Below are 16,266 nucleotides of genomic sequence, written 5' to 3' on the forward strand. Positions count from 1 at the left end.
TTTCTTACATGATACTGTATTGGGAACCAGTAAAGCAGGACAACGGGAAAGCGCGGAAAGCAAGAACGGAAAGGATGGACACAAATTCTCACAATACATATGTTAATGAATGGCAACAAGGGCTTGTCAGATAAGGAAAAGCATCGCACCTTCTGCGAAGCATACCCGTTTATATTACTTCATGTACTGTCTTCATTTGTTAAAGCGACTGATAACTGACCAGAATAAGTTGCGAGACAAATGAAAGGGCCGTGATTCGTAGTGATAGAATGCAGCACGATGTTCGCGATTTAAGTAGGAATTGTAATTTTACGTGGGCAAACAAAGTATCAAAACCAGTAAGTGGCGCGAACTGGCGGTGAGGCTTTGGTACTTTGGATGTAGTACATGAGATTCTCTAGGTAAGTCGGCTGTTATTAGGTACCGCGTACTTAATGCTTAAAATTGCCCTTCGTGGATTAGTAGGCTTTTGCGCTTTATGCTAAGCGTATTACGAAGTAAGAAAAGTCCACGCTAAGGAGCGGCGCTCGCGCCTGTCTATTTGATGGCGAGGCAAATTATTGCTGTCGTACGCGCGCGACATTCTGAGCACGTATGCGAGCCGAAATCATTGTTCCAGCTCTCTATGGTCTTCGAGAGACGACATGCTCCGGAAATGAAGAGCGCAATTGTGGCGACGGCACACTCTGAACTTCGTATACCGTTTAAAAGCGTCGTTTCACTTTAGGGAACTTGGCTCGGCTAAAAAATACCCTTGACTTGTAAAGGACAAAAGCTGTTGGACAAGAAACCACGAAACCTGTAACAATTATTATAATTTAACACTCCGAAAGGCATGATTCGCAGGAATATCGGCTTGATAAATAAAATACTCTCGCACTGCTACGAACGCAGTTGTCTGCCTCCCCATCGATGCCGGCGTGCAATCGCTATCGCACTCGCCGTGGTTGCTCAGTGGCTATGGTGTTGGGCTGCTGAGCACGAGGTCGCGGGATCGAATCCCGGCCACGGCGGCCGCATTTCCATGGGGCGAAATGCGAAAACACCCGTGTACTTAGATTTAGGTGCACGTTAAAGAACCCCAGGTGGCTGAAATTTCTGGAGTCCTCCCCTACGGCGTGCCTCATAATGAGAAGATGGTTTTAGCACGTTAAACCTCATGATTTATTTATTTTTCACCGCTATCACCTATCATTATTTCCGGCATGCTTACAGTGAACGACTACATCCTCACAACAAATAGAAAAATTCAGGTAATAAATTTTCCACCGAGTTTTCCACGCTACCACTGCATGGTTTGACAGTGACCGGTAAGCTTTCCACTGCAGTAAAGAAGTACCAAACGAAACAAATAGAAAATAAAATAAATGGGCACCGTAAAAACTGGTTGTCAGTCCCTTTAAAGAAATACAGGGAACAAAGCAAAGAATAGATCGCCAAATCCGTCTCTAGTTGCTGTTTTTGTTAATGTGGCTACTTTTAAATCTATTAATAATGCCTGACAATGAAAGTTTGTAGATGTCAGCTGGTCACATGATTTGCGAGCAGCTTTATTAGCCCCATATGTTCCTGTGAGTGATTTCGCTTGTTAATAGAACGTTTGTATCGAAAAGAAGTCCACTGCTTGTGTTAATCGTCAGTAAAAGTCATAGGAAAATGGTGAACATTGGGTTGCCAGACAACTAAAAACCCGATTTCTTCCCAGAACCGAGACAAGTTGTCAGAGAAATATGAAATTTTGATGTTAACCCTGCTTTGCTACCATATGGTATTGCGAATACATCTTCGCAGAGCATCTTTCCTTTGCCTTTCTCTTTCCCTCTCGGCAAAGTATAATTGTTGCACTTCTTGCATTCCTGTCTGTATATTAAAGTTTTAGCTTATCCGTCATGCTGTCCATAAGCGCATTACAATTTACGGGCTATCACCACAATTTACGGGTGCGGTCAATGCTGCAGCTTTATAACGCCTTGTTCCTCGGTTTCGCAAGATACATCCTCCCTGTGCTTGGTAACACTTGCAAGACAAACCTGCGCGTACTCCAGGGACTACAAGCTAAAGCACTAAGGACGTGTCTCGGTCGTCCGATGAGTGCGTCTACAGCGGCAACGATTGTCAGCTCGATATCACCCAATATCAACGTACTTGGCAACAATTGGCAACGGACGCTCTCAGGGCGCATATTGGGCACGTTGCCCGACTACCTTCCACCATCTTACCGCTTTAACCGCAGAAAGGCCACACACAACTTTCAGTCGCATAATTGTTGCCTTAGTTGTCTGACCCCGTTGCCATCGGACTACATGCCTGCAGCAAGACCATCCTCATCTCTATGGTGCCTGCACAAACCTGAAATACGCCACACCATCCTAGGAATCACGAAGAAAGCTAACACGCCGTCGTTTGCCCTGAAGCAGGCCACATTAGGACTTTTACATGAGGTGCACAGTGGCCGCGTACACGTTTACATAGATGGCTCAGTCACACCTGGAAGTTCAGCTGCCGCTGTGGTGATAGGAACTAGATCCGTCAAAATACAGCTAAAAACGTCACATGTATCATCAACGACAGCTGCTGAACTGGTAGCCCTGCGTGCGGCTCTTCATTTCATTCAGGAGGAACCACCACATGCATGGTCAATTTCGGTGATTCCAAAACAGCCCTGCAGACTGTAGTCTCAGCACTGCGCCACGGATCGCATGAACAGCTCGTCGCAGAGATCAGAGAAGTCCACCATCGCATAGTTGACGAAGGACACGATATAATATATCAGTGGTTGCCTAGTCACTGTGGCACACGTGGCAATGATCGAGCAGACGAAGTTGCGCGATATGCCCATGACGGCGTCAACTGCGTTGCCATTCCTCTTTCGAGAGCCGACACAGCGAAACAACTTTCCGCACTTACGCGTGACCTAACATTCTCATTGAAATTCATCCGATTTCACAAGCGCACGCCTTCATACCCTGGACCCTAATCTACAGCTCCGTATTCCTCCCGACCTTCCACGACGTAACTGAACCCTTCTAGTCCGTCTATGGCTTGGAGTAGCATTTTCAAACGCGTACTCCTTTCTTGTCGGAATGGCGAACAGCCCGTTATGCGACTTCTGCGGGTGCCATGAAACAAAATTAGAAAAATTATTAGACTTTTGTGCAAGTTTATAAGTCATCTATCTCCTGTCGCTTCCCCAGGTAGTGCGTGACAAGAGCTTCAGTAGGTTCATAGTCTTAAGGCATTCTGCTTTAAGATACTTTACGTGCGGGATAAAAGTTAACTTGCAGTTTAAGATGATACCTAAAAATTTATGTTCACGGCTCACATATAGGCGTTCTCCATTAAAGTCTTATGGAATCTGGCAGTGTATCTCTCTTGTTGGAAAAACAGGACGCAGGTACTTTTTTGAGGGGTTATTTTAAAAGCGTTCTCGTCTGCTCACTTCGACCATTTATTTAAGCCAAGCTGTACTCGACGTTCGCAGATACTTAGATTACAGTATCTGTAACCTATCTGGATGTCATCGACAAATACACGATAAAACATAGTACGTGGTATGACAGTGTGGAGCGAATTCATTTTTACAATAAAAGAGCGCAGCTCAGCACACAGCCTTGTGGATCACAATCCTCTTGCGTAAAAGGACGTAACAGGACGTTACCTACTCTAAAACGGAATATGCGGTGGGAGAGGTAACTCTGAATCACATTAAGTTGCCTCGGACTCCTATTCCAGACAGATCACGGAAGTTGTGTCGTACACCTTTCCCATATTTAAAAATACTGACAAAAAAGTTTGTGGACAAAAGCTTCACGAATTAATGACTCAATGCGTATCAAATGATCAGTGGTGGATCGACTCTCGCGACATCCGCACTGGTATGGGTCAAGCAGTTTGCTCGATTCTAGGAAATGTAGTAGGCGGCGGTTTATCATTTTTTCGAAGACTTTGCAAAGGCAGCTTGTCAGTGCTATAGGCCGGTAACTCGAAACAGACGACGGATCCTTGCCTTCTTTCAGAATAGGAATTATGATGGCCTCTTTGCAGGCAGACGGGATCTCGCCGGAAGACCATACAGCGCTGTAGAGAGGAAGGAAGGTTTCTTGTGTTTCAGAGGGTAGATGTTTCAACATTTCATATATTACACGGTTGGCGGCTGGGGCTGATTTATACAGCTGTTGAGTGATGCCTGAAGCTCAGCTAAACAGAATGGCTCATTACATGCCTCGTATTTTTTGCATTTTCCTTCCAGCTTCTTTCCTAGTCTGGCGTTGTATCGTTTAAATGTTTCAGGATAGTACGATGAGCTGGACACATGTTCAAAATGTGCGCCCAGGAAGTTCGCTTGGTCTTCCAAGCTATCGCCCTGTGTGTTCACCAAAGAGAGTGAATATGGATGCGAAAGCATCATCGCGATCTTTACAAAACGTAACATACTGTCGGAGAAAGTTTGTGCGTTTCAAATTTAAGTGCGTTTCCTGTACAAACAGCACTTTTAGATTGCGTTCACGGATATGTTCTTGCACATCATCGAGGTTTCTAGGAAGACCTCTGAAGTTCCATTGTATAATTTGTGTATCCATACTGGAAGTAAATTGGTGTTGTGTGTACAAAAACGGAAGTGGTGCCTTATTTTTTATGTGATTTTACGTGACAAAACCACTTTATGATTATGAGGCATGCCTTAAGTGGAGGACTCGGGAAATTTCGACCACCTAGGGTTCTTTAACGTGCACCTAAATCTAAGTACACGGGTGTTTTCGCATTTCGCCTCCATCGAAATGCGGCCGCCGTGGCCGTGATTCGATCCCGCGACTTCGTGCTCTGCAGCCAAACACCATAGCCACTGAGAAACTACGGCGGGCCAAATGTTGCCTTAGATTACAGAGCTCTTTTGAGGCCCTCTAACGCGGGGTTTGTCCTTTCTGGAGTGGTCGAGGGAGCCTCACCACTTCCTAGGCGCTTGGTGCGCCGTCAGGATAGGTGCAGTGTCCATTGCCTCTTGCGAGGCGCCGGACACGCGGTCTTGCGAGCGGCCTCGCCTAGGAGGACAAGACGCCTGAGTTGCGCCGGCTGTTACCAGCGCCAGCAGGGGCCGGGGAGGGTGAGGCAGCCTTCATTGCGCCCACCTTAAGGGCTGCTGTCGGTCCTGCGGGATCGCTACGCGTAGCGCAGATTGCTGCCGAGAACTTTTGTGGTGCCGGCAACCCTAGGGTAGCCTGGCCTGCTTGCTGGTTGGGTGGAGCAGGCTTAATTACTTCCACCCCGGCGGCAGGAGCCACAAATGACAGCTCGCTGCGCACTTGTCAGTGGCCGCTGCGACGCTGCCCGCCGACGCGCCGCATCAACATAAGGTGTACTGTGGAAAGGTGAGCACCTCTTATGTGCTTCCTTAAAATAAGTATGTTCTTTGACTTTTAGGGTGATTATTTCTTTTTTTACCAAATGGTTGATGCAACTTAACATTTCTAAATGCAAATTTATTCGTTTCCCGCAAGCACGCTAACATCACCCATGCGTACTCATTACACGCAGTCAACATCTCGCAAATACAAACGTATCGCTACCTCGGTATCCTAATCGCTAGCTATATAAACTGGTCGGAACACACATCACGAAACTGATGACCGACAGCTCTAAAAAACTAGGCTTCATCAGAAGAACATTACCGTTGTCACCCCCTTCCGTCCGTAAACTGGCTTACGAAACTTTTGTTCGAACGAAACTTGAACACGCTTCCGCGATTTGGTGACCACGTCAAACATATCTCATCAATGCAATAGAATCGGTCCAGAACCGTGCTGCTCGATTCATATCTTCAAAATATGACTACAAAACTAGTATCAGTAGTATTAAGTCATCGCTCAATCTACCCACATTAGTCTATCGACGCAAGATATCACGTCTGTGCTTATTCCACAAGCTGTACTACCATTTTATACATTTGCGCGAATAACTACTACCACCAGCACGTTCGTCACGACGCATGTTCGATTCCCTCAGTTTACAGCGCCTGTATGGATACACTACTGCCTTCAATAAATCATTTTTACCCACAGCAATCCAGGAATGGAATGAACTCCCAGATGCAATTGCCATGGAGCATGATTCTGAAGAATTTGAAGAGCGGTTGCTTTTACATTTTGGAAATTAAAATTGTGCGATTTCCCTTTGGATTCCAAGTGTTGTTGCATTTGAAGTCGCTTGTACTCCTCTTTTATTTCGCTGCGTTACTTAACCTGCGTTATTTCAATTCATTCTTTTAACATCTTTGACTTGCGTATGTCTATGATGACTCCCCCCCCCCCCCCCTCTTATGTAATACCCTGTAAATTCCTTAAGGGTCCAATAAATGATGATGATGATGTTGATATAATCCAGACATACGTAGCTTTCGACTCTCTCAGAGCTCTAATTCGCCGTCTGTCAAGGATCCCCGACCATCTTAGTCTTCCTACCAGCCGAGAGACCTCAAGCGACCGTTTCAAAAGTGATTAGCGCTCATCAAGAGTGCATACCGTCGTCATATACACCGGTGGCAAAGTCTTCATTTCCCCTGTGGTGCCTGCGACAGACTCAAGTGAATTTTTCTATTCCAGGAATTACAAAGGCCAATCATACTGCAACTGACGCTCCTATTAATGCACCAGACGTATCATGACCGCATACACATATATCACATATGTACACCGGCGGTTCGACCTCACCTAACAGCTCAACTGCCGCATTCGTCGTTCCAGCTAAGCAGGTTACAGTTGAATGCGAATTGTCACACATGACTACATCTACATCGGCAGAACTTGCAGCTCTCCTTGCCGCTATGACGTACGTCACCGAAGAGACGACTCTTCGGCGACGCATTGTGTATTCGGTTGTAGTTTGTGACTTTAAGGCAGGTCTTCACAGCATCAAGTCTGCATTACATCACAGAACTTACGAGCAGGTGATATCCGACATCAAGTGCACGACTATGCTCTGGAAACAGGGCAAAACATTATACTTCAATGGCCAATAAGCGTCAGAGTTTAAGGGCCCAAGAAATAGGCGCGTCAACACTCCATAGACAAAAGCACTCTGACCATAACTAATCAGCTTTTGACAGCCGAGCGTGGGACGAGGACGCGTCATGTGCCCGTGTGACGTTAGGCGCGGCGGCGGCGGCAGCACATGCCCGCGGCGCCGTCGCGGTTATTTGTGTACAAAGGTTTCCCCCCCGGTCGAAGAGCCCACAAAATTCCCAGAAAGAAAGCAAAGAGGCCCGCGCTATACTCTTTTCGCCACAATATATAGATCGGTTAGCGGCGCGGTCTGCTTCTGTGACCACGCTACTTTTTGTACCATCTCCGTCGAAGGTTCGTCGGTCGAAGCGCACGACAGAACTCGCCGAAACCACAGCGCCCACTGGCAGTGGGCCAGTGCCCTCAGCGCCTTCGCAGATGGAGGGACAGTATGGGAACGCCGGCATGATGAGCAGCATTGGAGCCAGCTGTGGAAGACAACGACGAACGCGCGTGCAGTGACTCGAGTGCGTCTCCGATCACGTGACTGATTAGCGGCGTCGGAGCCAGCTGTGGATAATACAAACGCGGGAGCAGTGGCACGAGCGCGTCTCTGAGACTTACAGCAAGACCGAGTGGGATGCACTTTTGCATAGCACAAGCCTTCAAGACCAAATCCTGTCCGTCCAGCGCGCCCGCGACAAGGCGGGTAGGCTAGACCTGCCGGTCCCCACGTGGGAGCAGCCTTGTGGCGCGGGGCAACCTCCGGGTCGGCACTGGACTCTAATAAAGTTGTACTCACTCACTCACCACGTGACTTTTCGTATCACCTTTGATTTCGTATCATCTCGGATCTTCCGCTTCATGAGCCATATAATGATTTCGCAATACTAAAGCGCTGTTTCAAAAAACAGCAGAATATCGTACTAAATACGCGAAGACGGGTGATACTAAAGCCGTTGCACACTGATTGCTTAATACACTACCCCGCCAAATAGTCTAAGGGGTAGAGCACCCCGGCTTCAAGAATGGTAGCGAGACCATAGACAAATGTTACGAGTGCAAGCCTTATACATTCAGCATGAATGATGGCTGCAAAAAATTCTTTTGGGAGTGGTGAACCGGCCAAATGGTTCGAATTCTATGTTTTTACGGGACGAAACCACGACCCGATTATGAGGCTCGCTGCATTGTGGGTGCCCCTGGATTAATTTTGGCCACCTAAGGTTGCTTAACGTGCACCTAAATCTAAGTACACGTGCGCTTTTGCATTTCGTTTGCATCGAAATGCGGCTGCCGCAGCTGGGATCGAACCCGTGACCTAGGGCTCAGCAGTCCAACGACACAGCCACTGGGCTACCGTGGCGGCTCTGAGTGGTTCAAGCAAGACGCTAGTAACACATTGTGCCCAAAATTTATTTGTAAATTGTGTATTGGTGCTACTTCTGTCATAGCGTTTTAGCATAGATGCGCATTTATTCAAGCGGAAGAATACGCGCTCCCACTTGGCGGCTTGGATAGAAATTAGAAGATATAAATTTCCGTGCTGCGCTCGGGCCAAATAGCCCTTCCCTTTGCTTGTATGTATACCTATCGCAGTTAAAGAAGCGCTCCGCTTAAATATTGGCATTAGTGTTCAGAGGCCTATTATCTTCGTCCACGCCACTGACCCACTATTGTTGCTCACAATTTGTAGTTCGTAGTAAAAGGGCAGCGATAACGCTAAGTAAAAAAAAAAAAAAATGGGAGGGGGGGGGGGTTATCGGCGATGCGAAAGGATACCGTTTCTACTCGGTGCTTTTAACAGCGATAAAGCGATTCCTTGTATGTATACGCTGATAAAGCCTGCTTTGTGGCCTGTTATTCGAGCTTACCTATGCATGTGCTATATATGCATCTAAATACCAAATGCAAGAGCGTCTGGAAAGGCTTCCTATAGTCGCATATCAGTTCATACGTAGACGACGAGAATGTGAGTTTGCTTATTCTTTCACTTTATCTTTCACTTTATCACAGCGTCACATTATTTGTCTAGCGCAATTGATAAATAGCGTAAAGCACTGGAATATTTTCCGGAAGTAAAACATTATTGCGTTTTAGGACGTCAGTAACGAAACAGGTATCCGATCTTGAAACTTGATGCACAAAAATGGTTGAATTAACGGATCTTACTCTATGTGCGTCACAGTGGTCGCTGTGCAGATGGGTGGGTTCGAATAGATTGCGACCACTTCCAGTTATTTGACATGCAATAGAATTTCAGTACAGTACAAGCGCTTTTTCAAATTGCGGTCGCATCAGAACGCGGCTGGAAATCAAGTTCAACCTTGCGGAAAGCAGCGAAAGGCACTATCCTCAGTGCAACCACCATAAGATCACCACCGAGCTATCAGTAATTCACCGGACGAAGCCTCCCGATCTGTGAGGCAACCTGAAGATGCCGCTCACGCTAATTGCGGTCGTCGCCTCCGTAAGAGCAGGAAGCTCTCCCGACGCACTCCAGTTTGCGATGTGAGGCCTGGTTGGTTCATGTTCATTTCTCGCAGAGGTTAGACAGTGAAGTGAACGAAAAATGTCGCCAGCGGCTTGCTACACTTTCCACTAGATATAAGTTGCTTGTTAGCATTACTACGCTAACAGAATCAAATAAGAAGCAATTCATACTTAAATACCTTACGAAATAAATGCATGCAGATGGATTCAAACCAGGAAACTTCACGTGGAAGCCAGAAACGCTATCCACTTCGCCACACAAGATCAATGTTTCAGCTCTTCAAGCACTGGTTTCTATATGTATCGATTCTCCAGAAACTCAAACTTCATAAGAAACCTTACATAGTCATACCTTGCTCGCTGAAAGTGCATTCGTTACGCTTGAAAGCTATATTCTTATAGCTGCAAGGACAGTTTTCAACGGCAGCGAAAGTTCAGGAACATGAAATTGTCGTGCTGCGAAGGTGGTCGCCTACAGTACATAACCAAAAAAAGTCGCAGTTTCGCCCGAAAGGCGAAGAATTGATTGCAATAGCAAATTATTAGACAGCTATACGAAGTAGGGACACTAGAGTTATTGGCCGTATAAACTTGTAAATATTCTCTTACCAAGTAAATTAACGAGCATGCACGCGCGCACAAGCAAACATGAACACATCTCACTCTACGACCGCAGAAACTCGCTGTCAAAACGCTGGAGTGAGGAAAAGGGGCAGCAGGAGAGAGCGAATTGACCTTCGTGCTGCCTCGCTTCAACGCGAGCTAAGCGGCGAGAACACAGCGCACACTCAGCTACCGGCCCTCGTTGCGCCTAGGCTCTTGTCCCCATCGCAGATCGCTTTCAAGATATAGCCTCCGCGGCCTCGATATACGCAGCAGCCGCCGGAGTAGAACGCCCTCCCTCCTCCCTCCCTCCTCGGTGCCTTGCGAGCGACAGAAGACGGCGCGATTCCTCCACACTTTCCTCCCTTGCATGCGCGACTGAGCCGACATCTTCGGCTGACGCTCGCAAGCTTACACTCGCATATACAGCATACGGCGCGCAGGGCCGATGTTACCACCCTTGGACTCTATACGGAACATCAGGCCGACGGCAGAAATGCGCGTGGAGTGTCCAAAGAATTGCTATCGCAATAAGGCTACACTATTACCGCATTGCTATGACGCCGACGTCTGCAGGGTGTCTCACGTAACTTGAGCTAAACATTATATGCAAATGCCCCGTAGCCGGACAGAACCAATGTACTGTTTGCTGTCGCTTAGAGATACTCAGATTATTTTTTCCATCCCGTCTAATTAGATAGTCTTAATTGTGCAACTTCTCAAATATTATAATTGGATGAAGAGTGTCAAAGGGAAAATTCTAGAGCCACATGAAAAATTCCCGTTACAGCTTTCTGTTGCTCGCTACATGCTACATAAAAGTGTTTTTCCGTGCGTGAAAGAAGCCCGCGAATACACGCAAAGTGCCTCGAGCGGCCACTCGCGCGGCAATTTTGCGTGTATTTGCGGGCTTTTTTCACGCTCGGAAAAGCACTTATGTAGCACGTATTGAGCAATAGAAAGCTGTACTGGGAGTTTTTCATGTCGCTCTACAATTTTCTCATTGATACTTCACCGAATTATAATATTTGAGAAGTTGATTAAATAATTAAGATTAGTTATCTAATTAGGCGGGATAAAAAAAGATAATCTGAGCTTCTCCAAGCGACGGCAAACAACATTATCTTGGTTCTGTTCAGCAACATGCCATTTGCATACTTCAATGTTTGGCTCAAGTTACGTGGGACACCCTGTATATGCAGCGTACTGTAACAGCATTACCACGCTTATGTGCCTAGACGTCACTTGAAGAGCGAAGACACGCAGCCAACTAATTTTGCTTCCCGATTCCGGTGCTTGTGCTACAAGTGATGATAAAGAAAAGCGTTGAGTGGTGACAGATGACCCGGACAGCCTCAACGATGGGCTGCTAGCTGTTACCATTATCACGACAATAAAGAATCGTTCCAAAGCGTAAACTCTTCTTGAAGCGTGCCTGGCATGACTATTTATTCAGACAAATTGCGAAGACAATAGGTGTTTTACATGTTCATACATCTAAAAAAAAAGTGTTTTATTCTAAGTTAAAACCATGCTGAATAGGACGTGTTGAAAGATTCGTTGTAAAAAAAAAAAGTACTGCTGGGGAAAAAAATATGCAATTGGGGTGGTCAAATGCTGCAAGGAAAGTTGACATTACAGTTTCGTATCAATGGCAAAATGATAACGGACGGTATTTTGCACTACAGAGCAAACTAAGTTTCCAGTCTGTAGTACATTCATCAAGAACGTATTCATTGCTTTGAATTTTCTCCTGCGTAAGCGTTAAAATAAATCCTAATTGTAGCAAAATAATTGTTTCGATACTATTCCGCATACATATCAGGCTGAAGTGTGCAAGAAAATATCAAACAGACCAAGTAAGACAGGTGTGCTCTCTTTATAACCCATTTCTGAGTACATCTGCAATTGAGGCCAGATTGTTGTACATGTTTCGATAAGCGTGCCATCAATAATTTTATCTGATAAAGAAATTTAATTCATGCAGGGAATGTAAGAAAAACAAATGTTCATCATTCTTCCGACTGCGCTTGGGGATGAAAAAAAAAACGAATGCACATTTGTACTGTACTTTTTTTTGCGCAGTCATCTTATTAAGACATCTGTAAATATATGTATCAACGAATCGTCTGAAATAAAAAGCTACTACTTCGCGCTCTGGGTGGCGTGTGCTTCGTCCAGTTTTGTCCCTGTGAATAACGCGTTTATCCAAACCAGTTCTGAGGACATTTTTGGGAGATTCCGTTACCACAAATGATGGGAATGATTTTGCAACTGCTAAGATTCCAGTTGACATGAGTAGAAAATTGACTAACTGCAGCATCAAGATTATCACGGAAGTGGGGAACAAATTTCTGGCGATATTTCCAGAACATGTCCTGCCACACTGTTACCTGGCAGCCACAAGATTATGCAGTTGCGCTACTCGCTGCAAGAAGGAACGAGTTAACAGACGCCATTAGCAGTACCAGCACTATAGGGTCACCCCTTACATGGAAGCTTCAGGTTCCTTTTGTTTACAAAGCCGCTCTTCAAAAGTGTCTCAGGGATTTGGCGTAAGGCTTTTTTCTATACATTTAGATGCCGCCAATGAATCCGGTGATCGATAATCGAGTTTATCGGTCAGAGACGCACACCGGTCAAACACATCGGCACAATAGCGGCGCGACCTTACCGCTGAGACCTTGTGGAGTCGTGATCACGCCTCAGCAACGTCGCAAGGGCAAGATTACGCGATATGATCAGCGAAAACGCATGGTTTCAGGGAATGAAACACGCAATTCCTCGATGCGGAGGACGGCGCACTCACGTGAGAAGTGGCAGAACGTGGAGCAGTGGCAGTGTGACCGAGTACCAGATGAGCACCAGAGCCCTCATGAAGTGCTCCTTGATGCTCGCCAGGACGGCCACCGAGTAGACTCGGGCCACGAAGAACAGCAGCGACGGTGAATGCATTAGGCCTACCGTGGTCACACACAGCCACGTCCGCTTTTCGTAGTACGCTACGGCGAGCAGCGCGTTCGACACGAGAACGGCCGCCAGCAGCAGCAAGGCCAGCGTCGACGGCGCTGCCAGTGCCCCGCATCCAATACTTCTGGCCCCGCGGTGCCCGGCCTCTGCGTTGCAGTAGGTGGGCCACGGCGAGTCGTCCTCGGCCGTGGTCGCTTCGACGTCGCTGTTGCCTTCCTCTTGCTCCTTGGCCACCGCCGCCAAGGCTGCAGCGGCAATCTCCCTCTCCTTGATGTCGACTTCGTCCATGAAGAGCTGCACGACGAGCTGCTCCGAGGTGGTCAGCTCGTTGGATGTTGATCGTGGTGTCAGAACCGGTGTGCCGCTGCTCCTGCCGATAACGTTGCTGCTTGATGGGGAGCAGCCAATGGACGTCGCCTGTGTCAGTTGGTGCTGCTGCTGGTGGTCGGACCCGCCGTACGTGACACTGTCGTGGGACGGAGGCGAGCTTAGAAGTTCGATGAGAGCGTCCACGTCGTTGACAGACACGCCTTCTGCGAGGCTACGACTGCCTAATGGACTTGAAGCAGCGACTCGCGTCGGCTGTTCTCCTGGTGCACACGAGATTCTGATCCTGCTGTACCGCTGTTGCCGCGGGGGTGGACGGGAGTGTGAGCGCGCATTGCCGAGAGCGCCGCACGTGCAGCGACAGGGTGACCCGTAGCTCATGTAGCCGAGGCTCCCGCCGGACACAGACGGCCCGTCGGCGACGCTACACAGCCATCTGTGAGCCGTCGAGGCAGCGTTGTCGTCCAAAGCTGCGGCGCATGGAAACTTGCCTCGGCTGCTTGGCACATGAAGCGGTGATCTCCCTTACAAGGCTACGTCGTCCTTTTTCTCGATTTGGATTAGTGCAACCAGTTGGCAGTCCTTTTCATGATAGAGCTTGGCCTTGCACCGGAAAGCACGGACGGTTATCAAGTTGCGCACACTGGTAATAGGTGGTAGTCAGGTATGTTCATCACAACGATCATTGCAGCTTCCCTGTGGCGCGCAATGTACCGGGTGGCGAATCACCGCAGCGTTAACTGATGTGGTCTTCCTTCGATGTCACGTGGGCCAGCTGCCCTGCCGGGGCGAGCCACACGGCCGCGCGCAGGGGCTATCCCGGGTCCCCGGCGCGTGCACGCTTGCGTTACGCAGCAGTGATGCGTCCTTCCCCGTAGCGCGGGGCACTCGACCGTCTCGACTGACGCACGGGCAGTGCCCGTGTGCGGTGGCCGCCTTGTTGAGATCGTTCCGCTTCTATCGAGGGCTCAGAAGGAAGGATATAGAATCGCCTTATCCAGGAGAGCCGCAAAGGAGCTCGCAACGACGACGCACTATCGCCTCTCCTCTGCTCGCCGCCCGCCTCTGGCTGATAACGGGGAATACTTTTTCTTGGCTTATTATTTGTCTTGTGTGGTCTTGCCGCTTCTTCCCCGTCCCGCCACGCTCTCTTTCCACTGTATTCTCGCTGCTTTCTTTATTTTATGCTCCTGATTTTTTTTCTTCTATATGTCATTCGTAAATTGCCGCTTTCCGCCCATTCCACAAGGAACAACATCGTCGTCACAGCTGTACGTCTGCGACCGAAAGCGTCTCCCTTTCTTTCTAAGCTTAGCTTCCAACCGGCGTTAACGCGCCCTCTTATCGAATGTTATATCTTTTTTACTTACCTCTCCTACTAGGGAACGGAAGCCTCTGTTTCTGCTCCACGGCTATAGATAAAAACAAGGCGTGCAGTTTGACCCGTTGGGTTCGAAAGGTCCATCTGGCCCATTCCCTTGCGGCCTTGCCTGTTCAATGCAGTAAGTGGCTGCGCGCCAGATTTAAAAACTTTCGTATGCGGCGTGTGTGCGGCGCGCTTATCACGTTTGAGCACCGTCCTGCCCTCCGCTGTGTCTTACGTACACGTTCGGAACACTGGAGCTGGTGACGTCGAGTCTGTAAGATTCGGTCGTCGCGAGCTTATCTGTTCTGCCAACAGGCACTCGTGTCATCATGTGAAGTAGTATCAACGAGTACGTAAACTGTTTTGGAGCGCTGGGCGTACACATGTCTGCAGGCACGAGGAGCGCAGTCTGTAACGGATGCGGTATCAACATAAAGATAAGACAGTTTTAGTACTGCGCCATGACGATACGTACGCAGCACGCAAGTGCTTTGCGGAACGTAGGAGCGCGTGTCGCGTTAGGGCTTTTAGTACTGCGAAATGCCTACGTACTACGTAAGAACCGTTGGTCGAACTACACGCTGTTGATCTCGCTGACGTGATATAACGTGTGGGCGCGTTCCCGCATCGTCAAACAATATTAAGGCCTTTAAGAAATACTTTTTTTAATACGAATGAAATGCATGAATCATGTCGAGAAAAATAAAAACCGAGTACTTGCTCTCTGAGGCTGGTACGGTCATTTGCGACGAACTCTGCCAAAAGTAGGTCGAGCCTTTCGCGCAAACAGCGCACACTAAACACTTTCTCAAAGACAAAGTTCCTATTTTTGGTATGCATTCCCATTGTGCAGGACCCGGGAATGGCTTCTGCGCGTTCACGCAGCAAAGCTAAATCGTAGGTCATTGAAAAGTACAGCCTTTCGCTGGGCGCCTTTGACGCTGCCGTATTGGGAAACTTTTGTCTTGCGGTCTGCATAACAAACGAGAACCACGAGAGCAGCCCGCAAGGCTCCCTACGTACGCACGCAAGAATCGGATGCGTGCGTACGCAGCGGCCGCGTACGCATCACGTACTGTTCGTGTTGCGTTCTGCACATGCGCACTTTGCAGAACGTAGCGATCTTACGTACGCAACGCCATTGGTGCGCTACGTACGCAGTACTCAAACTTTCTATAATCTCGCCCTCTTATTGTCAAGCGTCAGTTCGCACGTCATCTTTGGCACCGAACTTGCGTAGACTGCTTGTATCAGTGAGATTTAGCCAAGAGTTACGGAAGCCAGGCAAAACGCAGGCAGTGTTCGGATGGCTGTTTTTTACTGGAATTGGATTATGGGGCTGTACGTGCCAAAACCACACTCAGATTATGAGACAAGCCGTAGTGGTGGACTCCGGATTAATTTTGACACCGTGATGTTCTTTAACGTCTCCCAAAATCTAAGTGCTCGTGCGTTTTCTATTTCGCCCCTGTCGAAATGCGGCTGACTCGGTTGGGATCAAACCCATGGCCT

At 48.0% G+C, this 16,266-nt stretch overlaps 1 protein-coding gene across 1 annotated transcript in view; it reads right to left on the bottom strand.

The window, feature by feature from the left end:
* Positions 1–14,683, bottom strand: part of LOC142579130 (uncharacterized) — a 46,150-nt gene extending 31,467 nt beyond the window's left edge. The window contains exon 1 of the mRNA XM_075689036.1: positions 12,901–14,683. Coding sequence (XP_075545151.1) covers positions 12,901–13,769 — 869 coding nt within the window. The 5' untranslated portion in view covers positions 13,770–14,683. The remainder of the gene's footprint in view (positions 1–12,900) is intronic.
* Between the last annotated feature and the right edge of the window lie 1,583 nt (positions 14,684–16,266).

Source organism: Dermacentor variabilis, chromosome 1 (assembly GCF_050947875.1).
Source record: "Dermacentor variabilis isolate Ectoservices chromosome 1, ASM5094787v1, whole genome shotgun sequence".
Classification (NCBI taxonomy): domain Eukaryota; kingdom Metazoa; phylum Arthropoda; class Arachnida; order Ixodida; family Ixodidae; genus Dermacentor; species Dermacentor variabilis.